The 23,460-nt window shown below is 44.3% G+C and overlaps 1 protein-coding gene across 6 annotated transcripts in view; it reads left to right on the forward strand.

Annotated features, from left to right (window-relative positions):
• Dlgap4 (DLG associated protein 4) overlaps nt 1-23,460 on the forward strand; it is a 124,533-nt gene that overhangs the window by 94,695 nt on the left and 6,378 nt on the right. For 4 of the 6 annotated variants that reach the window (XM_058575402.1, XM_058575399.1, XM_058575401.1 and 1 more), the window contains 3 exons: nt 7,686-8,047; nt 10,493-10,581; nt 11,107-11,519. In XM_058575402.1, the coding sequence (XP_058431385.1) occupies nt 7,686-8,047; nt 10,493-10,581; nt 11,107-11,519 (864 nt within the window). Of the gene's footprint in view, nt 1-7,685; nt 8,048-10,174; nt 10,255-10,492; nt 10,582-11,106; nt 11,520-23,460 lie in introns of those variants that run through there. The other 2 variants (XM_058575400.1, XM_046433844.2) reach the window with 2 other exon arrangements.

Raw genomic sequence — 23,460 nt, forward strand, 5'->3', positions numbered from 1 at the left:
CCAGAAATGGGAAAAGAGTAGTTCCAAGTCCTTTGGCACCATCAAAAGTTTTCAAACAAAGTAGTGACATGGTTGGATTCCTCAGGTGGCCAGGGTAGGAGGGACAGGAAGGGCAACATTGGAGTTGGAAGGCCAGGGAGCAGAATTGTGTAAGGAGATCTAGAGGAGGCTGGCTGTAGACCAGAGAAAGGAAGGATGGGACAAAAAGTTGGGGAGAGCCTAGTTAGGGGAACAGTAGAGGATCCTAGATGAACTTGAGAGGGTGTTGGCCAGAGAAGTGCCAGTCTGGTGTTGCTAACTCTTGAGGCACAGTGAGGGAGGTGGCGCTCAGATTGCAATAGAGGGGCTGTCAACAGAGAAGTGGCTCTAAGAGGGTCTTCTGTACCTGATCCTGACCTATCCGCTTGGAATTCTGTCCTAGTTTCCCCAGCTGTGCAGGGAAGGAAATGGGAAAGGAGGGAGGAATTTGCAACCAGGTGGGTGGGAGCCTTTGAATTCTTTTTTTGCCATAGATCACAAGTGAAACACCTGGTTTGGTTGCATGGTTGACAGACTTATTGGGTGGGAGAGGGAACAGGCCCTGACCCTTCCTCCAACAAGCTCTTTCTTAAGCCTGGCAGAGGTAGCATAGGGAGGTCAGGGTACCTGGCTCTGTCTGATGCCAGCCCTCTCCACTCCTGTGGGCCTAGAGTTGTCCCCTACCTTCTCTGTAAGGCCTGCTGCCACAGCTCTCACACTGTGACTGTGCTCCTCTTGAGGAGTCTAGGACCCCTCTTCTCTAGCCCCCTGCCAGGCTCACACCCTTGAGAGCCAGTTTGCCAAGCTCCTTCAGGATCAAATCCAGCCTTGTTTCCAGTGCACTTGTAGGATCAGACTCCAAATCTCTCAGGAAATTGAGTCACAGCTACTCCTGAGTGTCTGGATCTCTGTTTGGCCACCTTGTATACCTTGACATAGAAAATAAAATAAGGAAAAAAATTTGTTCTTACCTGATTAATTGGTGGATAAAATCTTGGGAGAGAAAACAGAAACAATGAGACAAAGACAGCTTCTACTTTGAAGAAGCAAGAACTTGTGCACTAGGAATAGGAAGGCTGGGCTAGATGTCTAGGCCCAGGGACAAACTGAACAGAGGCTGCACAGCACAACTGGTTCCTTTCTGAGGCTTGGCATGAGGGACCTGCATGGCTGAGACTAGGGGCTGGGCAAGCATTCAGCCCACCTGATGTGTCTCTATGCTGTGTCCTAGCAGGCGCTTCATCTTTGAAAATAAGTGCAAGGACCATCTGGAGCAGTCAAGCTGCAGGAGTATTCATACCCGACACCCAGGTGTCCCAGGAAAACAAGTTTTCCAGAGTGAATGGAGAAAGAGTTGGACCCATATGCCATCTTGTAAATTGTGACATGTAGAGCATCTCTCTAAGGTAGAGAGGACAGCAGTCACAACCTGGAGGATTGGGAGCCTCCCAGCTCCAACATCTTGGGTCTTTGGGCACTTACTTCCCTCTAAAAGCTTGTTTTTGTGGTACTTGGGATTAAACCCAGGGCCTCATGCATGCTAGGCAAGCACTCTACCACTGATTTACATTACCAGTCCTATTTATTTATTTTATTTTAAGACAGTGTCTTGCAAAGTTGCTGAGGCTGGCCTTGAACTTGAGAATCTCCTGCCTCATCTTCCCAGGTAGCTGGGACTATAAGTGTGTACCACCACGCCTGGCTCCTCTCTATAAAATTTAATTGGCAGATGATGGCTATGTGCCCTCTGGGCCAGGCACTGGGTCACCAACACACAAGGGACGTGCTAAGTCAGGGGCATGACCACAGCCCAAGTGTTTCATGATGCACAGAGAAAGGAGGGGGACTGGCTGTCTGGACCAGAAAGAACTGGGGTAAAAAGGCTGGCAGAAGGACAAGAAGTACTAAGAGCAGGGAGAAATGTTCTAGCAGGAAGAGGTGCATGTGCAAAGGCCTGGGTGCATGAACCTGTGGTGTGTTTTGTTCTCTGAAGTTGGAAGGGGCATGCTGAGGGGTGGGCAAGTAGAAGATGAAGCTGCAGAGATGGGTGGGTGGGGACCAAGCCAAAGGGACTCTGAATTGGGGAATGGGTCTGCAATCTCAGATGCTAAAGTGTTAGGAGGCTTCCCTGTCACCAAATAATCTTGATTTTGGGCACCTGAAGGTTTTTTGTAGTGATAATGAGGTTTACTTTCTCATTCAACAAATATTTATTGACAGCCTTCTGTGCTTGAGTCATTACCCTGGGCCTCTGCCAAGACAGTTTCCCCCTACTTTCACACCCCCGCCCCCCACACACACACGCATGCCCCCTACTGCTCCTGGCCTGTACCTGGCAACAGATTCTTAAAAGAGCAGATAAATGATGGCAACTCTGACAGAGGTTCCTGGGTGATGGAGAAAGGAGCGTAGTCAGGGAAGGGCTCTCAGAGAAAGTAACACTAGAAACATGTAAGGAACTGAAGTGGGCAGAGATGGATTGAAATGTTGGCAGGGCCAAGGGTGAGGCGTTGGCCTGTGTTTCCTGCATGCAGGCTCTGGAAATGAGGTAAGGCTCCACACCCCTGCCCTGGGAGTGGGTCTCAGAGCAGAGATGCCCACTCCCAGGGAGGCCTCAGCCCCCCAAACCCTCTTAATTGCACCATTTATCTGTTTGTGACCTGAACCCCAGGAGACAGAGAATCCAAGATAAGTTTACTTTTATCACATTTGGCCCTTACTGCATCTGACCTGGCCTCTCACCAGTTCACTTTCCCTCCAATGACTGCCTACTTTGCGTGCTTCAGCAGGACCCTGGACCTTGTCAGCTCTGAGAGAATAGTTGGAGCTCTGCCTTCTGTCCAGACTGCTGACTGTGAGCAGCCCTGTTGTCTCCCAAGAGAAGGGGTACCTCTTCCCTACCACACCCTGGAGACCATCACACATACTGACTCCTTATAGCCTGTATTAGCCCCACCTCAGAGGTGGACACCAGGACTTTGACTGGGATCACACAGCCTCAGCCAGGCTTTAGTTCCCGCACAGTAATTATTGCACTCTTACAGGGCAGATTCATTTTCATTTTGAGCAAATTGGGGCTGGTTTCACTGGGGTTTTTGTCTGTTTGTTTGTTTTGGTTTTGTTTTTGGTACTAGGTATTGAACTCAGAGACACTTGACCCCTAAGCCACACCCCCAGCGCTAGTTTGTATTTTATTTTTAGAGACAAGGTCTCACTGAATTGCTTATTAGCACCTCACTTTTGCCAAGGCTGGCTTTGAACTTGAGATCTTCCTGCCTCCACCTCCTGGGCCACTGGGATTAGAGGTGTATGCCACCGTGCCTGGCAGCTTCAATGTTTTAATCTAGTGTGGAAAGCCTCTCCCATCATCAGCACCCAAACCTGGGACTTTCTAGGCCAAACAAATCCATTCCTGAAATCCCAGTGAACTGGTGCTGTTGGTTGGGCTCTGTAGTGGTTGGCTTCAACTGCTGCTATAAATGTCCAGTTCTTGGGGGGAACTTCCCCTGGGCTGATCAGAGAATCAGTAGCTAGGGAGTGGTAGAAATCTGGCCCAGTTCCCTCTGTACCCAACACCAGTGGGATCAGTCCAGGCTGAGCCTGACTTCTGTGATACAGCCCAATTCATTACTCCCTTTCTACAAGGAGACAGGGCTACACACCAGCAAATGACAGAGCTGGGATTTGAATCAGGCTTTTCATGTTCATAACCACCAAAGGAGTATTCAAATGATAGAACTTCAAGTAAGAGGGAATGAAGGGATCCTGTCAGCGATGGGAGGCTCTACACCTGTCCTTGAATGAAAAAATGTATGGAGTCAGTCATGGTGGCGCACACCTGTAATCCCAGCAACTTGGGAGACTGAGGCAGGAGAGTCCCTGAGTTTAAAGCCAACCTCAGCAACTTAGCAAGGTCGTGAGCAACTTGGAGAGACCCTATCTTAAAATAAAATATAAAAAAAGGGCTGGGGATGTGGCTCAAGCGGTAGCGCTCTCGCTTGGCATGCGTGCAGCCCGGGTTCGATCCTCAGCACCACATACAAAGATGTTGTGTCCACCGATAACTAAAAAATAAATATTAAAATTCTCTCTCTCTCTCTCCCTCTCTCAAAAAAAAAATATATATATATATATATATAAAAGGGCTGGGGTTGTTACTCAGTTGTTAAGCACCCCCCAATCCCCAGTACCAAAGGAAAAAAAAGAATGAGAAGATGAGTTTGCCACAGGCTCTGTGAATGTGGTGTGCTCTTACCCAGTTAGAACCACACCTCCACCCTACCCACTGAATAGATGAGGATACTGAAAGGGCCAGAGGGCAAGCGGGCCTTCTTCTTGCCTGAGAAGAGACAGGCCTGGAAACCAAGTCTCTGCCTTTCAGCCCTTCCTACCCCAGCAGTGAGATCTTAGCTCAGGCATGGCCTTGCAGCTGGCCCCAGAGCCCAGCTGTGGGAACATAGTGAAGGCCTCAAACACCTGCAGCCCCTGCCCAGCTGGGAGGGGCCTAAGGCCTGGGGAACAGAGTAAGGTAGCTGTGCAAGTCAAGCAGATGTGGTTGACATGGACTAAGGCATGTTATTTAGCCTTTCTGAGCTTTGTGTGCCCCATCTGTAAAATGGGCATGATTGATACCCCACCTCATAGAATCTCTGTGCATCTTAAGTTACAAAGCCCCAAAGCTGCTGGATACAACTTAGTAAATGACCCAAGTTTGGGCCATCAGCCTGTGTATTAGGGTCAGCCAGGAACAGACACTCTTGTTCCCTGAGCAGGTTTGCCTCCTTTTGTGCAAGGTTGTAAGTGGAGGATCATCTGATGACCTAACCTTGCCTTCTACTCCATTGTGGACTTTCTTTTCTTGACCCAGAGATGAGGCTGTCTTGCCCTTTATAGGTTGGTAACCAGAGATTGTAAGTGTGTCTGTCTGGGAGGTCCCTGAATTTCCTCAAGGCCTAAGCAAGGCTGGGAAATTTTGAACAGAATGGAAAGTGTTCTGGGTCAGAGCTCCTAGAACATATCACCTCCAGATTAAGCTGGGCACAGGACCTAGCTTCCAGCTCCCTGGGCTTTTCTGTTGTGGTTTCTGTTACTTTAGAATTTCTCATTTCATTCCCATTTCTCTGCTGATGAGGGTTTTTAGTTTTTGAAATCCAATACAGAGCCTGGCTTCATAGATGTCTCTTGGATGAAAGACAGATGGATTTTTTTTTTTTAACTGAATTTTTCCACCCATGCTGGGAATTGAATCTAGGGCCTTGTGCATGTGAGGCAAGCCAACTGAGCTATTTCCCCAGCCCTTAACTGAATTTTTCATATTTTGGTAATTGTAGATTCACATGCAGTGAAGGGATCCCTTTAGCTGCATGCAGTGGTGCACAGCTGTAAAGCAGCTTGGAAGACTTAGGGGGGAAGATCACAAGTTTGAAGCTAGCCTGTACAACTTAGTGAGGTCCTGTCTCAAAATTTTAAAAAGTAATAAAAGGGCTATAAATGTAGCTCAGTGGTAGACCACTTGTCTAGAATGTATGAGACTGTGGGTTCAGTCCCTAGTATGGTACCAGAAAAGGTGGGGCGGACAGGGTTTCCTGTGTATTGACCTTTACCCAGTATTTTTCTATGGTAAAATCTTGCAAAACTGTAGGACCATCTCACATCCAAAATATGGACATAGTTACAGTCCACCCAATCTATTTGTATTTCCCCAGTTTCTGTCATATTCACATGTGCACGTTTGTTTAATTCTGTGCAGTTTCATAACACATGCAGATATAATGATTCCCAGTCAAGATGCTAATCCAGGCCATCACCACATAGGGTCCCTCCTGTTTTTAAACCACACCTACTTTTCTCTTGCTCATCCTGTCAGCTTTCCCCCTCAGTTCTCCTACCCCAGTACTGGCAATTACTAATTTCTTCTCCATCTCTGAAATTAAGTCATTGCAAGAATTTTATAGCTAGGCATGGTGGCACAGGCCTATAATCCCAACAACTCGGGAGGCTTAGGCAGGAGGATCGTGAATTCAAAACCAGCCTCAGCAACTTAGGCCCTAAGCAGCTTAGTGAGACCCTGTCTCTAAATAAAAAAATACCAAATAGGCTGGGGATGTTGCTCAGTGGTTAAACACCCCTGGATTCAATCTCTAGTAACTTAAAAAAAAAAAAAAAAAAGAATTTTATCAAGATAGAATTATATAGGATGGAACTTTTTGAAATTGCTTTTTTTCACTCAGCATAATTTGCTTGTGATTTTTTTCCAGATTGTTGCTTATAACAATCATTCATTCATTCTTATTCCTGAGGAGTATTCCATGGTATGGGTGTACCACAGTACATTTAACCATTCACCCACTGACAGACATCTAGGTTGTTTCCAGCTTTTGGCTGTTACAAATAAAGCTGCCCTGAACATTCTCGCTATATAATTCCTGTGGGATAAATGCCCAAGGGTGCAGTTGCTGGGTTTTATGCTAATTGCATGTTTGATTTTATAAGAAAATGCATTCTGTTTTCAGGGTGGTTTGTGCCATCAGTCTGTCCACATCCACATAACATTTAATGTTATCACTTCCTTTTAGCTCTTCTGATAGATTTGTGTAGTAATACTGCATAGTATGTGCAATTTGCAGGAAGAAGGATTTTGCTCTCCCTTATCCGTGTCCCCTATGGCACTGGGCCTTGTTTTGTGAGTTGCTGTTGGGCTATCACCATCTGTGTGAGTGGTAGCTTTTGAAGGCAGGGCTCATCTGGCTGCCACTCCCAGGATGAGGCAGGGCTTGTTTTGATCCCCACAGGGCAGAGGGCACCTGCAGTTAAGGTGCTGAGAAAGGACAGTGGGCAGACCCAGCCCTCGCAGGGGCAGCACTCCTGGAAGAGCACCTTCTGTTTCCGACAGTGCAGCCTCCGAGAAGCAAGACACTGGCCTGTGGTATCCTATGCCATGCTGAGTGCCCTACCCAGGCGGGGCTAGGAATGTGATTCAGAAATTTCTCAGAGCCCACTTTTGGTAGCTTCTGATTCCCTGAATCTTAGCAGAAGACAGGGAGTTGGACCAGGCGTGATGGAGTCTTGGGGATGGTAGGTTGTTATGTGGGTAGTCACATGAGGAGGAGGAGGTGGGGTGATAAAGGCAAGATGGAAAGGGGTTAGCCAAGTCCTGAAAGATAAGTTCATCTTTGAAAAGATGGGAAGGCACATCCACACAGAAGGAAGAGATAGGGTGAAAAGAAGAAGGAAAAGACCGGGGAGGAGTAGGTGTCTCAGCGACTGTGAGGAAAGCAAAGTTAACCATTCCTCAGCTGTCTTGAGCTCCACTGCTACCACCACCTCTTCCCGGCATGGGTCAGGCTCTGTCCCAGCCTTGGGGCTTTGAACTTAAGTGCACCTGGCCATCTATCCTATGCCCCAGCTGAATAATACCTTTGTGTGTGACTGAGGTGGACAGTGTCCTTGGTTAATGTTGCATTCCCTCCTAGCCTTGGCCTCAAATGGTGGTGGGCAGGGCCTGTGAGTGTCTATCTTGGATGTTGGGAACCTCATATTCTTGTTCCACAGGTCCTCATAGAGGTAATGTCTGAGGCTGGAGTTAGGGCCAGGTCAGGCAGGGTCTCAGTCTTGAAAGGGGCTTGAGAGGGTTGGAGGCTTCACTTTCTCCTCTCACCAACCTACAGGTTCATCATGCCTAGTGGCATATAAGAAGACCCCACCACCAGTCCCTCCACGTACCACATCAAAGCCTTTCATCTCCGTCACAGTCCAGAGCAGTACCGAGTCTGCCCAGGACACCTATCTGGACAGCCAGGACCACAAGAGTGAGGTGACAAGCCAGTCGGGCCTAAGCAACTCATCAGACAGCCTAGACAGCAATACCCGACCACCAAGCGTGACACGGGGCGGAATCACCCCAGCCCCTGAAGCCCCAGAGCCACCTCCAAAACATGCAGCTTTGAAGAACGAACAAGGGACGCTGACCAGCTCCGAGTCTCACTCTGAGGCCATCCCCAAACGGAAACTGTCATCAATAGGAATACAAGTAGGAGCCCCTTTTGCACTGTGTCCTCAGTCCATTCTGTGCACCTGCCTGCGTGTAATTACATCTGGCGGAGGCCCACTAGGTCTCTTGGGAAAAGGTGGTTTATCTGTCAATTTTGGGGGTCTCCTCCAAGGGGCTGAGCCAAACTTCACTCAGGCATGCTCTCCTCGTGTCCACCCACCATGCTGCAGAGCCTGCGCCGTGGGCATATATTCCTGCTCCTCTGGTGGGTTATCCCAGTGAATGTAGTTACACTCAGCCAGCCATCTCCTGTCCACTGTTTGCTGTCCACTGTCTGTCTGTCCACTCCACCCTTTGCCCTGCCAGCCAACCCATGGGAGGCAGGACTGGCCTAACAGTTCTTTAATCTAAGGTCAGCTCGGAAGCCATAGCCCCGCTTGGCAGTGGGAACAGCGTGGAACATTAACACCGAAGGGTCACAGGCCCAGGACCCAGGGCCCTTGAGCTGTGGGGGTTGCTCAAGGGGATCTTTGCCCAGAGCCCTCTCGGGCCTTGGGGACAGGTAGGTGGCTTGAGGCACCAGGCTCATGTCAAATTGAAAAGTATGATGCCGGTCCCAAAGCCTCCATCCATGGGAAATGGACCAGTGAGATGGTTCCTCAGGGCCATGTGGCCTAAGCCAGAGGGCCCTGCCAGAAGCCAAATGCCACTACACACTCATATCCAACCAGCAGGAAGGAGCACCCGTTTTCCCCTTCCCTGCCTTGTGGAACCTCCTGCATGCACCCAACATTAGCAGTGTGTCTTCTGTTAGCTGAGTGGGGCCAACTTGGGCTGCCTAATAGTTTTCAGGAGTTGCTTTAAATCAAGAGTGAGAGGACTCTGTCTGCCTCGGTCCTTCAGACTAAAGGAGAAAGTAGGGCACACTCAAGGCAAAGAGAGAGAGGCTGCTACAGTGGGCAGAGAGCTCAGGGAGAGGTAGAACCCTTCCAGGGGTGGATCAAAGTGGTGTGCACTGGGGCTTAGGGCTGAAGGGATTTTCATTTCCCCAGCCACCCCTGTGCGAGTGAATGTGGCCAAGCTAATGAGAAAACACTAGCATGGAAAAGAACGTGGGACACAAGGACATTGAATGGAATAGAGAAAGCTTACGGGGCAGGTCCTTTCACTGGACTAGCTTATACCTGCCAAGAGGCATCTCCAGGCTTTGGTTTCCCTGTGTATACACAGGAAGGAAGTTGGCCAGGAGACTCTCCTGTTTTCTGTGCTCCTGCTGGCTCCATCCAGCTGGGCTTCTTCATAAGGACTCACCCCCCACTTTGTCCAGCCTCTCCAGATGGGATTCTCGGGAGCATGGAGTAACCTGTAATCCCAGCCACCCATCTTTAGGCAGCCCACTCTCTTTTTGGCCAAACCAGATCCTCCTATCTTCCCAGAAGGCCCAAGAGAACTAGGACATCCTTGTCCTTTTACATAAAACAGGACAAAATCATTCTTGGACTCATTCTGAGTGTCTCTTTCCCTGGCTTCATCCTGTCCCTTGTTCTCACTGCAGCTCCGTGAAGATACAGTGATGCTGCTCCCCCTCAGCTGGCTCTTGCCTGGGGGCGATATGGCTGCATCCCCATGCCAGAAAGCTTCCCTAGTCCCTGTTCTGTTCATGAAACAAAGTGACTGGACAGTTCCAGTTTCTGAGGCTACCCTGACTCCTCATTCTCAAGCCATGATGAGAGGGCTGGTCTGGATGCTCCTTTGTCCCAGAAGAGATGGGCAGGCCCAGGCCACTGCTCTTGCCACATTTCCTCCCCTTTACAAAACAAGTGTTGGCGTGGCGTCGGCTCTGCTGCCCACTCATGCTGAAGGAGGCCTCACTATGACCAACTGTGATTGAGACCCAGGGACAGCATCTCATAGTGTTCCGGGCTTCACTAATTCTTGCTTTGGTGGCAGTTCTCAAACCCAGTACCACTGTCCACAGTTTGCCGTTGGTCCAGGGTCTCCAACCTGCCCTTCCAGGCTTCAGCCACAGGGTTGGGGGAGTGATCTTTGCCTCAAGACAGCCCCCAGCTTCAACTGCACCAGATAACGGCTATGGCTTTGTGTGTGTGTGTGTGTTCTCTTTCTCTTTCGTTGTCCTTTTTTTTCTTCTCTCTGATGCGTGTAAAGGAGAGGACTAGAAGGAACGGTTCCCACCTCTCGGACGACAACGGACCCAAAGCGATCGATGTGATGGCACCCTCCTCAGAGTAGGGAAAGCCAGTCATCTCCACCCCACCCCACCTCCCGCCTCTGCGCGAATGAGCAGTGCCCGGCTTAACCTGGTCCGGCCTCGGGCCTACGTGCAGTGTCCGCATGCCTCGTGTCTGTCTGTCCACACGTCCGTTTGCGTCGTCCCACTAATGTGAATTTCAGCAGCAAGTGTGGTGTTTGTTTTTTATTTTTGTCTTTGTCTCCGTGCCGTTGCTGTCGTTGTCCTTCAATAAGGTTGACTGCATTCAGCCAGTGCCAAAAGAGGAGCCCAGTCCCGCTACCAAATTCCAGTCCATCGGGGTTCAGGTAGAGGACGACTGGCGGTAAGTTGGACAGAGGTGGTGGCCGCTTCTCCCCCTCCTCTCCCTCCCTCTGCTCTCACCTCTCCTGCTCTCCCTAACCCACTTCTCCTTGCTGGATTTCTAGTAACCAAGCTGGGTTTGGGGTGCTGGCGTGGCCCAGGCGTGGGAGGCTGGGCAGGGGGTGGGTGGGTGGACAAATGAGCACTTGCTCTGTGAGACCAGTCAGCCCACGGGGGCCAAGGCTGGGCTGGGACATGGCCCCAGCTAACCTGATGTTGGTGGTCTTCCTGGCCCCACTGCAGTAAACAGGCAACCTTATGACCTTGTCCTCGTGTGTGTGTGCGTGCGTGTGGGTATGGGTGGGACGGGGCAAGGGCTGAGCAGAGAATGAGACGGGGGCTGTGGGACCCGCTTCAGGCGCATGGTGAGCAGATGATGCATCCGTTTCTCTGTCTCCCGTGTGTCCGGGTCAATTGGCCTCTGGTCTCTGGCCCTTTTGGTGACTCGCTCCTTCCTGTCCCTACCCCATCCACCCCCCACCCACAGAAGCAGCGCCCCCTCTCACAGTATGTCCTCCCGACGGGACACAGACTCCGATACCCAGGATGCCAATGACTCCAGCTGTAAGTCATCTGAGAGGAGCCTCCCGGACTGTACCCCACACCCCAACTCCATCAGCATTGATGCCGGCCCCCGGCAGGCCCCCAAGATTGCCCAGATCAAGCGCAACCTCTCCTATGGAGACAACAGCGACCCTGCCCTTGAGGCATCCTCGCTGCCCCCACCTGACCCCTGGCTCGAGACCTCCTCCAGCTCCCCATCAGAGCCAGTACAGCCTGGGGCCTGCCGCCGAGATGGCTACTGGTTCTTGAAGCTACTTCAGGCAGAGACAGAGCGGCTGGAAGGCTGGTGCTGCCAGATGGACAAGGAGACCAAAGAGAACAACCTCTCTGAAGAAGGTGTGTACTGTAAGAATGACCCCCTGGGGCAAGGGAACAGGGGCACATGGCTGTTCTCCAGCTTTTGGCCAGCCTAGGCCTCTGGGGAGAGTCTCTTAGATTTTGTTCTTGGGCCAGTTTTACTTTCATTTTTTTCCTTTCTGCCATCCATCTTTACCTACCAACTAAATGTCTTTCTACTTAGGACTAAGACTAAGGCAATAGCTGCTAGTCGTGTAGGCTATGGGCTCAGCCACACATGAATTTGCATCCCAGCTCTTCCCTACTAATGACGTGACCTTACTCAGGTTACTCTGAGGCTATTTCCTAATCCTCCTCTTGAATTGCATAGGCGTGTTGTGAGGATTGAATGTGATGGTTGGTGTGAAGGGCCTGATGGAGTGCGGAACACAGAGAAAGTTGGTACCATAATAGTTCCATCAACAACTCCTTATTGTTTGTTGTGTGCCAAACACCAGAAATCTGACAGAGCCTTGATAGGATGTTAGGAACAGAAGTTTTCTACTTTTCCACTTACCATCTCTATCTATACCATGCCTAAAAAAAAAAAAAAAAATCCTAAGAAATGAGTTTAAGAAAGAACTAGATCGAGCTGGAGTATAGCTCAGTGGCAGAGTACTTGCCTAGCAGCAAAGCAAGAAAAGGCAGGCCCTTGGGAAGCTCCAGCCTATTGCTCTGCACTGACCTCATTCAGCCAAAGTTCTGCTTCCCATTAATTCCTCCTCCACAAAAGTTCAGGAAGGACAGGTCTTCATAGTGTCCAATACGATAGATTCACATTCCAGTAACCCTGCCAGGGTGGCCCGAGGAGTGTACCCTTTGATGATTTACAGCGCGCTTTGGAATCAGTTTTTATGGTCCTCTAGGCCAGTTCCCAGCTTTGATACACCCAGGTGTGTAGGGAACTGTTGTGGGGTATGTGCCTAATAACTTTATACAATGAGGTATTTAAAAAAATCAAACCAGAGGCAAGGATCAGAAAACACCCAAGGCGCCTGACAAACTATCCAGCCACTTCCCACTGCAGTCTTCCCCACTGCTAGCTCTGATCAGATGTCTGTTCTGGTATTTGCTTCCATGTTTCTTTTTCTTTTCTTTTCTTTATATAATTTTATTTTATTTATTTATTTTTTATGTGGTGCTAAGGGTTGAACCCAGTGCCTCACGTGTGCTAGGCAAGCGTTCTACCACTGGGCTACAGTCCCAGTCCTTCATGTTTCTTTTTTAAAATGTGATTACTTTCTATTTCCTCTCTAAAATTAGTCATCATTATGTGGTGATTTCATGTTATAATAAATGAGTGTTAGACCCATCAAAAGACCTCCACCTCCTGCACCCCACCCTCCACATATGACCTCATGTGGATTTTTGCTAAGTAACAGCCAATGCTTCTGTTTACTATGAGTATGCAGCTATTGTTTACTACATTCTAATTTATTATTTCAGTTTCTTTTTTAATACATTCTGTTTTTCCTAGAATGATTACTTCCTTTGTGGTACATTCTGTTTTCTAAATTTGTCGGGGCAGGGGTTACTGGTGATTGAACTCTGGGCTTTGCACATGCTAGGAAAGTGCTGTGGCACTGAACTACATCCCCAATCCTTTTTATTTTTATTTATTTATTTTGTGTGTGTGTGGTGCTGAGGAGTGAACCCCAGGGCTTGTGCATGCAAGGCAAGCACTCTAACAACTGAGCTGTATCCCCAGCCCCACTTTTTATTTTAATCTTTTTGAGATTAATCGTTCTAGTTAAGTTGTTCAGATTGGCTTCAAACTTTAGATCCCCCTGCCTTAGCCTCCAGAGTAGCTGGAATTACAAATGTGTGCCATTAGGCCTGGTTCATTTTCTAAATTCTTTTTTTTTTAAATATTTATTTATTTATTTATGTATCTTTTAGTTTTTAGGTGGATACATTAGTTTGTTTTTATGTGGTGCTGAGGATCGAACCCAGTGCCTCATGCATGCTAGGTGAGCACTCTACCACTGAGCTACCACCCCAGCCCCATTTTTCCTAAATTCTTATTTGTAATTTCTCTACCTGCTCCACCAGATCCACCAACGCTCATCAATAGTATTTTCCAAATCATCAGATAAATCTCATGATTTCATATTTTTCCTGCCCCCTTGTCCTCTGCTTGGGCCTGGTTTATTGTTCTGCTGTTTAGCTGCTGTCCCTGAGATTTTTCCTTGCAACACCAGGGATTGTCCTTGGCATTTTTCCATGATGGGCATCCTGCTTTTTCGACCACATGGTCTTCTGCTTTCTTGGTTTTTGTCTGTCATTTTACTGGAATACATTAGAAAGAAATTTTTGGAAACTGTGCATGTATTCATTTCTCCCTATTTGTGATAGGGTCTCTCAAATGCTAGCAAGTCCACTCTTACCATTGAGCCACATCCCAGCCCTGTAACAGCTTTATTGAGATATAATTCACATACCATAAAATTGACCCTTTTAATGTGTACAATTCCGTGACATTTAGTACATTCACATTGTTGTGCAACCATCATTTCTACCTAATTCCAAATTTTTTTTTTTTTTTTGGGTACTGGAGATTGAACTCAGGGGCACTCAACCACTGAGCCACATCCCTAGCCCTATTTTATATTTTATTTAGAGACAGAGTCTCACTGAGTTGCTCAGCCCCTCGATGTTGCTGTCTTTGAACTCCAATCCTCCTGCCTCAGCTTCCCAAGCCACTGGGATTATAGGTGTATACCACTGTGCCCAGAACATTTTAATCTCCCCAAAAGGATACTCCATATTCATAAACTGTCTTTCCCCCACCATCAATAGGCAGCTACTAATCTGCTTTCTGTCTCTATATAATTTGCTTAATGTAGACATTTCATATCAATGGAATCATATAATATGTGATCTTTTGTGTCTGACTTCTTTCACACAGCATGTTTTCAAGGAAAGTTCATCCATGTTGTAGCATGTTTCCATACTTCATTCATTTTTTGTTGCCAAATAGCATTCTATTTTATGAATATACTACAACTTACTCATGTATTCATCTGTTGGTGAACATTTGGGTTATTTTTAATTTTTGGCTGCTATGAATAATGTTGCTGTAAACATTCAAGTACAATTTTTTTTTTTCTGGGGATTGAACCCAGCAGTACTTACTACTGAGCTACATCCCCATCCATCTCTTTTTAATTTTATTTTTTATTTTGAGACTGGGAGGGTTTCATTAAGTTGCTTATTAGGGCCTCACTAAATTGCTGAGGCTGTTCTTGAACTTGGCCTCCTGAGTCTGGGATTACAGGCATGTGCTGTTGCTCCCAGGTTCATGTACAAGTTTTAATATGAATGTTTATTGGTTTCTTTTGTGTATATATCTAGAACTGGAAATTCTGGGTCATGCAGTAACTCTGTGTTTACCTTTTAGAGAAGCTGTGAAACTGCTTTCCAAGCAGCTACACCATTTAACATTCCCAACAGCCGTGTATGAAGCTTTTAATTTCCCAGTACCTTTTTGACTATAGCCATCCTAATAGGTATAAAGTATGATCTAATTGTGGTTTTGATTTCCATTTCCATGGTAAATAGCAATGCTGAGTGTCTTTGTATGAACTTATTGGCTCTTAATATCTTTGATGGAGAAATCTATTGAAATTGGGAGGTTTTCTTGACTTCATCTTCCAACCCTGCCCATCAAACCTTGACTGCAGCCATCTAAATAAGAGCTAATAGGTTTATTCTGTTCCTTTTTTATAAGAGATTGTCCTTGTTTTATGTGTATTGTATCTTCTGTCTCTTTGAGACTTATATATATGGGGTTTTTAAAAATATATTTTTAGTTGTAGATGGACACATACCTTTATTTGTTTGTTTGTTTGTTTATATGTTGTGCTTCGAATCCAGTGCCTCATACATGCTAGGAAAGCATTGTACCTCTAAGCTATAACCCCAGCCCCAAGACTTGTATATATGTTTTTGTGTTTCCCTATATTGTCTCTAATTTTTTAGATTCCTGTGTGTGTGTGTGTGTGTGTGTGTGTGTGTGTGTGAGAGAGAGAGAGAGAGAGAGAGAGAGAGAGAGAATGTGTATGGTACTGGGAATTGAACCTAGGGCCTTGTACATGCCAGGCAACTGCTCATAATGCTCTACCACTTAGCTATACCTTCAGGCCTTTTTAAAAAATAAACATACATGCATGTATACATCCATACATACATACAGGGAATTGAAACCCAAGGTAATATACCACTGAGCTGCAACCCCAAGCTTTTTATTTTTTTATTTTTTATTTTTATTTTTTGAGACAGGGTCTTGCTAAGTTGCCCATGCTGGCCTAGAACTTGATCTTCCTATCTCAAAGCCTGCCAAGTATTTGGGATTACAAACAGATGCCCCTGCTGCCAGCTAATTGGCCTTTTTATTGAGTTTTAAGAATCCTTTATATATTCTGGATATTAGCCCCTTTCATATATATGTCTTACAAATATTATATTCTGTGCTATCTTACCACTTTCTTGATAGTGCGCTTTGATGCATAAATATTTAAGTTTGATGAAGTTTATCTGTTTTTGTTGTTTATCCTTCCACTTATTCCACTAACTTTAATTATGAGTAACTATTTTGATAAAAATTAAAATTAGGGTATGATTGAAGCATTGAGATGCTGCCCAACAGTTCTTGTGGGCAGGTCTTATTAAAAATAGACTTCTATGGACACTTTCTCAAAATAGTAGTCTTAAATGCAAAAAGTAAAAATTATACCAAGATTATCAATGACATTAATATGCAGTTATTAAAATTTTGTGATATAGTAGCACATGTTTCTTTAATGCATTAAGTAACAAGATCTATTGTGAATCTAATTTCTGTCACTTCAAAGTAGCAAGGACCAGTGTTATCTGTGATTTCTAATAATGACAGAGTTCTACTACAATCTCCTAATGTGAGACCTCGAAGAGCCATTTTGGTGAGATGGCAGGATCAGGAATTGTGCAGCCTGATTAGAGAAGGAGTAAGAGAAACTTGAAGGAGAGTAACTGGAGACAACACTATCTATGGCTTTTCCTGTACTAAAGAGCAGAGAAGTAGAGGGCTGAAGGAGAGGGTGGGTGGTGAAGTGTTGTTTTTTAAACAGGGCAATACAGGCATGTTTGTATGTTGTTAAGAGTGACCTTGTTAGAGTAGGGGAACGCAGGGCTCCTGTGTGTGGTAGAGGAGGGCAGCATTTGAGCAGAGGTGTGGCAGGGGAAAGCGGAGCCATCAGCTCCATGTGAGGAGGTAGCAGGGGCTGAGGCTTTGGGGAGAGCAGATCTGGAGCAGCCATCTGGGGAGAGTGGGAGGCTGCTCTGGGCAGGCCAAGGCATGAAAACTGGAGGGGGAAGGGGCGTGTGTTCCAAAAGAGTAGCTTTTTTTTTTTTTTTTTTTTTTTTTACTGTTTTCCGTGTAATTGCTCTGTATTTTAGGGATGTGTCTGTATCACACCATTTTCTGTAAGTGGCGAATTTATCTACTTATAATTCTGTCACATTGTCTTTATTTTGAAGATATATTAGCTATGTCAAGTTCAGAATTATTATATTACTGGTGAATGTTTAATGATCCACAGTATTCACTGGAATGTAGTTTGTTTTGCCTGAGCATCTCGTTCTGTGTGTTTTGAACATCGCTGACCGACTTCCTTTGCACGGTGTCTGTTGACTATGTCTCTCTCTTTCCATCTGTTTTAATTCCAACCTTTCACCATTTTACCGTTTTGCTTTTCATGGTACTGGGTGTTGAAACCAGGGCTTTAAGCATGCTAGGTAAGCATTCTACCATTGAACTACAGTGCCTAGCCCTTTTATTTTTATTTATTTTTGTCTGGGGATTGAATCCAGTGGTGCTTTACCACTGAGCTGCATTCCTAGCCTCACCACGTCTTTTTTTTTTTTTTTCTTTTGAGACAGGGTCTTACTAAATTGCTGAGGCTGGCCTCAAATTTATCATCCTGCTACCTTAGCCTCCTGAATCACTGGGATTATCAATATGCACCACTGCTCCTGGCTCCTCACCCTTTTTAAAATTTTATTTATTTATTTACTTATTTATTTGGTGCTGGGAATTGAATTCAATGGCACTCAACCACTGAGCCACATCCCCAACCTTATTTTGTATTTTATTTAGAGACAGGGTCTCACTGAATTGCTTAGGGACTCGCTAACTTGCTAAGGCTGGCTTTGAACTTTCGATCCTCCTGCCTCAGCCTCCCAAGCCACTGGGATTACAGGTGTGCACCACTGCGCCCAGCTTAAAATTTTATTTTGATATAGCATCTCACTAAGTTGCCCAGGCTGCCCCAATAGCTGTATTTCAGGTGTGCACCACTGAACCCTAATCACATTTTTGTAATTAGCATATACTGTAGATGACTTGGAATTTTGTCTAGTTGGTGTTTTTTATTTCAAATTTAGACAGCATAATCCCTTTACAATGTGATTCTTATATACCTGGGTTTATTCCTACTAATTGCTTTGAACTCCAGTGATATATTACCTTCTTTTCCAAGCAGTAAGTATTGTCCTAAATTTTGTGTTAATTATATCCTTGCTTTTCTTTATAGTTTTACCACATGTGTATATATTCCTAAGGAATATGTTGTTTTCCTTGTTTGTCAAATTTATATTAATAGAAACATTTTTCTGAGACTTGACTTTATTATTCATCTTTTTTTTAAATTTTTCCATGTTAATGCCTATGCCTGAAGCTGGTTCTTTTCATTGATGTGTAGCATTCTACTTGATGAATATACCATGGTTTATCCATTCCACTAATGAGCAGTTGAATTGTTTATAGTTTTCAGTTCTAAACATTTGTTTAGTATGGTTCTAGAGATTGAACCCAGGGACAGTCTGTTGCTGAGCTACATACATCCCCATCCCTTTTTTATAGTTTTATTTTGAGACCAGGGTCTCACTATGTTGTTCAGGCTGACTTCAAAATTGAGGTCTTCCTGTCTCACTTTCCCAAATCACTGGGATTACAGGAGGTGTACCACCATGCCTGGCCAATTCAGAACATTTTTTAAATTTTTTATTTGTTCTTTTTAGTTATAAGTGACAGTACATCCATGGAGTATAACTTCCTATTCTTGTGGTTGTACATAATGTGGAGTTACACTGGTCGCTTATTCATATGTGAACATAAGAAAGTTATGTTTGATTCATTCTGGCTTTCCTAGTCTCATCCCCCCTCCCTTCTCTTCACTCCCCTTTGTCTAATCCAGAACATTGTTTTTTTTTTTTAATATTTTATTTTTTAGTTTTAGTCGGACGCAGTACCTTTATTTTATTTTTATGTGGTGCTGAGGATCGAACCCAGGGCCTCACATGTGCGAGACAAGCGATCGGCCATTGAGCCACAGCCCCATCCCTGTTGTTCATTTTTTTATTAGGTTGCCTTTTTCATATTGCCTGTAGGTGATCTTTACATATCTGGATTCCGGAACTTTTATTAGTTACGTATACCATAGATATCTCCTTCCAGTTTATGACTTGTCCTTTCAGTTTCTTTATGGTGTCTTTTTTTCTTCTTTTTTGGTGGTATTAGGGATTGAACCATTGAACCTGGGGGTGTGCTACCATTGAATTACATCCCCAGCCTTTTTTTTTTTTTTTTTTTTTTTGTGGTGCTGGGGATTGAATCCTTGGCCTTGTGCATGTGAGGCAAGCACTCTGCCAACTGAGCTATATCCCTAGCCCCCCAGCCCTTTTTATTTTTTATTTTCAGACAGGATCTCATTAAATTGCTATGGCTGGCCTCAAACTTGCAGTCCTTTTGCCCTGCCTCGAAACTCTCTGGGATTATAGACATGTACCACTATGCCCAGCTATAGTATCTTTTAAATTAACAAAAAGTCTTAATTTTAATGTAGTTAGATTTTTTAAATATTTTTTAGTTGTTGATGGACCTTTATTTATTTTTATTTGGTGCTGAGGATCGATCCAGTGCCTCACACATGCTAGGCAAGTGCTCTGCCACTGAGCCACAACCCCAGCCCCTAAAGTAGTTAGATTTATCAATGTTTACACATACGGTTTGTTCTTAAGCTCTCTTTCTGCCAGGCACAGTAATGCTCTCCTGTAATCCAGAGTTGAGGCAAGAGAATCATGAGTTCAAGGCCAGCCTGGGCAATACAGCAAGGGTCTCAGAAAACAACCCCCACCAAAAAGGAAAAAAAAAAATCTTTCTCCCCAAAGTCTGAAGAGATATTTTACTATTTACTTTTAGTAACAGTTTTTCAAGTTTTACCTTTCACATTTAAGTCCCTGATCCCCTGTAATTGATTTTTCTGTGGAGGTGAGGCTCTATCATTCATTTTATTTTATAGGATAATAATTTATTATTGCTATTTATTCAAATGCTCTTGGCCTTGGGCTAGGGCTGTAGCTCAGTAGCAGAGCACTTGCCTAGCTTGTGTGAGGCACGGGTTCAATTTTTTTTTTTTTTTTTTTTTTTTTTTTTAGTTTTCGGTAGATATAACATCTTTATTTTATTTTTTTAATTTTTATGTGGTGCTGAGGATCAAACCCAGTGCCCTGCACATGCCAGGCGAGCACACTACCGCTTGAGCCACATCCCCAGCCCACGGGTTCGATTTTTAGCATGTATTAATAAATAAAATAAAGGTCCATTGACAACTAAAACAATATTTTTAAAAAAGGCTAAAAAATGATCTTGGCTTTTATATTTATTTTATATCTGTAAACCTTGTTATATTTTTACTAATTTATTTGTAAATAAGAAATTGCTTTTAACATTGTACCATTGAGTAGTATATGATACTGTAGGTTTTTATAGCTATTTATAGCTATTCTAATTCTGGTAAAGAAAATTATTGATGCCAGGTGAGGTTGTGCATGCCTATAATCCCAGCAACTCATCAAAGCACTAAGCAATTTAGGGAGACCCCATCTCAAAATTAAAAAGACTGGGAATGTGTCTCAGTGGTTAAGCAATCCCTGGTACAGGAAAAAAGAAAGAAAATTATTGAGCTCGGTATAGGAACACATGCCTGTAAGGCCAACTATGCTAGAGGCTGAGGCAGGAGGATCAGAAGTTGGAGGCCAGCCTGGGCAACTTAGCAAGATCCTGTCTAAAAAAAAATATATATATATATATATGTATATATGTATATATATACACATACATGCACATACACACATTACATATATATATATATATAATTGGAGTTTTTACTGGATCTATTTAGATAATTATGTGGCTTTTCTTTAATCTGGTAATGTGATAAATTTTATATTTTATTTAGATACTGGATCTCTCTGAGTTGCTTAGGTCCTTGCTCGGTTGCTGAGGCTGGCCTTGAACTCTCGAGCCTCCTGCCTCAGCCTCCCGCCTCAGCCTCCCAAATTGCTGGGATTACAGGTGTGTGCACCACACCTGATGCTTTCTTTTCCACTTTCTCTTTGTTTTTAGAATTCCTGTAGTAGTCACCGTAGGGATTACAACTTGCTTCATCCTTGATTTTGCAAAAAGACTAATCTAAATTTGTACTTTGAACACTCCCCAGATTATGAGAACACCTTGATCCTATTTATTCCTTTCCTGTGTTTTGTACTTCTGCTGCTATATGTCTATATTATAAATATTTTTACAGTCAGTATTATAATCAATATTTACCTATCTTTAACCACATTTCACTTTTTCCTCCTTTCTTAATTTCTATGCATCTATCTAGAATCACTTTCCTTCTTCCTAAAGAACTCCTTCTAGTATTTATCTTTAAATATTCATGGTTTTCTTTCATTTTAAAAAATATTTTTGGCTGGGCGTGGTGGCACACGCCTGTAATTCCAATGATTTGGAAGGCTGGGGCAAAAGGATTGCAAATTTGAGACCAGCCTCAGCTATTTAGCAAGGCCCTAAACAACTTAATGAGACCCTGTCTCAAAAAACTTAAAAGGGCTAGGGATATGACTCAGTAGTTAAGTGCCCCTGGGTTCAATCCCTGGTACCAATCTGTTAAACCCACCTGCTATATTATTTTTTTCCTCCTTTTATGGTATTGGATTGTGCCCAGGGCCTCCTGCATGCTAGGCAAGAGCTCTACCACTGAGTGACTTTCTCAGCCCTCTTCACTTTATTTTGAGGCAGGTCTCACTAAATTACTAAGGCTGGCCTCAAACTTGGCAATCTTCCTGCTTAGTCCCCTGAGTCAGTGGAATTACAGCCTGTGCCATTCTGCCTGGCTCCATTAATTACAGTTACTAAATTTTTTTAGTGCTAAACTTTCAATTTGATACTCTGATAAATTTTGGTTCTCTTAAGAAATTTTTTTTATAACAGGGAGTGAACCCAGAAGCGCTGAACCTTGAGCCACACCCTCGGCCCTTTTTATGTTTTATTTTGAGACAGGTTCTCACTAAGTTGCTTAGGGGGCCTCACAAAGTTGCTGAGGCTGGCTTTGAACTCTCTGTCCTCCTGCCTCAGCCTCTTGAGCCGCTGGGATTACAGGCACATGCAACTGTACCCTAATAAAAAAAATTTTTTCAGTACTGGGAATTAAGCCCAGGGAGGCTCTACCACTGATATCCCTAGCCCTGTTTATTTCTTACTTGAGACAGGATCTTGCTCAATTTCCCAGACTGGTCTTAAATTTGCAATCCTCCTGCCTCAATCTCCTGAGTCACTGGGATTATAGGTGTGCCACCACACCTGGAATTCTAGTACTTTTATTTGCATTTTTTAAAGAATCTTGATCAATCTGGTATGGTTTGTTAATTTTATTAGTCCCCTAATATTTGCTCCCCTTGGACTAATTGTGTCATTCTTTTCCAGTAGCTCACATCGATGCTCAATTTGTTTTTCAGCCTGTCCTTTTTTTACAGGATTTGAAGCCTGTGCCTTTCTCTCCAAGTACAACTTTAGCCACTGACAAGTTAAAGTATGCACTTTCTTTGACCAGTGGGTTATTTAAAAATATATGTTTTTGTTTTTAATGCATTTGGAGATTTATTAATCACATTTTCATTACAGGTTTCTGACCTAGATGTATGAATGTTGAAAACATTCCTGTATGCTAGCCAGTTCTTTTTTATTTTATTTTATTAGAGTGGGGGAGTGCGGGGGATTTAGCCCATGGGCACTTTACCATTGAGCCATATCCCCCACCCTTTTTATTTTTTATTTTGAGACAGGGCCTCTCTAAGTTGTTTATGGCCTAAGTTGCTGAGGTCTTGAACTTGTGATCCTCCTGCCCCAGCCTTTGAGTCACTGGGATTACAGGCATGGGCCACCGAAGTTCTTTAAAATGTGTTGTATACTTTATTGCTGAGCATGCTCTCAGTTTTAATGAATGGCCCACATTCTATGAGAATAAAGCAGATTTTATAGATATTGTGTTTAGAGTTCTGTAATTTATCCTTTGGATCAAGCTCTTTAAGTATTCTCTGAGTCTAAATCCTTTGGGGGCCACTTTACCTGTTAGCTACTGAAACAAGTATGTTGTGTCCTCGCTCCGGTGGTAGATACTGCTTCTTACTGTCTCTCACTTTTCACTTTACATTTTTTAAGTTATATTATTAGATACTTACGAGTTAACAATTTTTTTCCCCATTTAAGTAATTGGGAGTTAAAAAATGTTTTAAGGGGTTGGGGTTGTGGCTCAGTGATATCGCATTCACCTAGCACATTCGAGGCCCTGGGTTCCATCCTCAGCACCACATAAAATTAAAGGAAAAAAGAAAGTAAAGGGTTAATTTTTTTTTAAAAAAAAAAGGAAGAAGAAATGTTTTAAATTTCCTGGTGAATGGAACCTTTGACCAATATGTAGGGACCTGAGTTTTTGGCTCAGAATCCACTTACATATTGGAGCTCTGTCAGTGTTCTTTTTTTAGTGTTTACCTGGTATACCGTTTTCTTATTTGTAAACTTTCTGTGTCCTTAGGTTTCGGTGTGTCTCTGATCAACACA

This window comes from Marmota monax, unplaced genomic scaffold (assembly GCF_021218885.2).
Source record: "Marmota monax isolate L192 unplaced genomic scaffold, Marmota_monax_Labrador192_F-V1.1 WCK01_AAM20220418_F8-fsc00014, whole genome shotgun sequence".
In the NCBI taxonomy this organism is placed as follows: Eukaryota; Metazoa; Chordata; class Mammalia; order Rodentia; family Sciuridae; genus Marmota; species Marmota monax.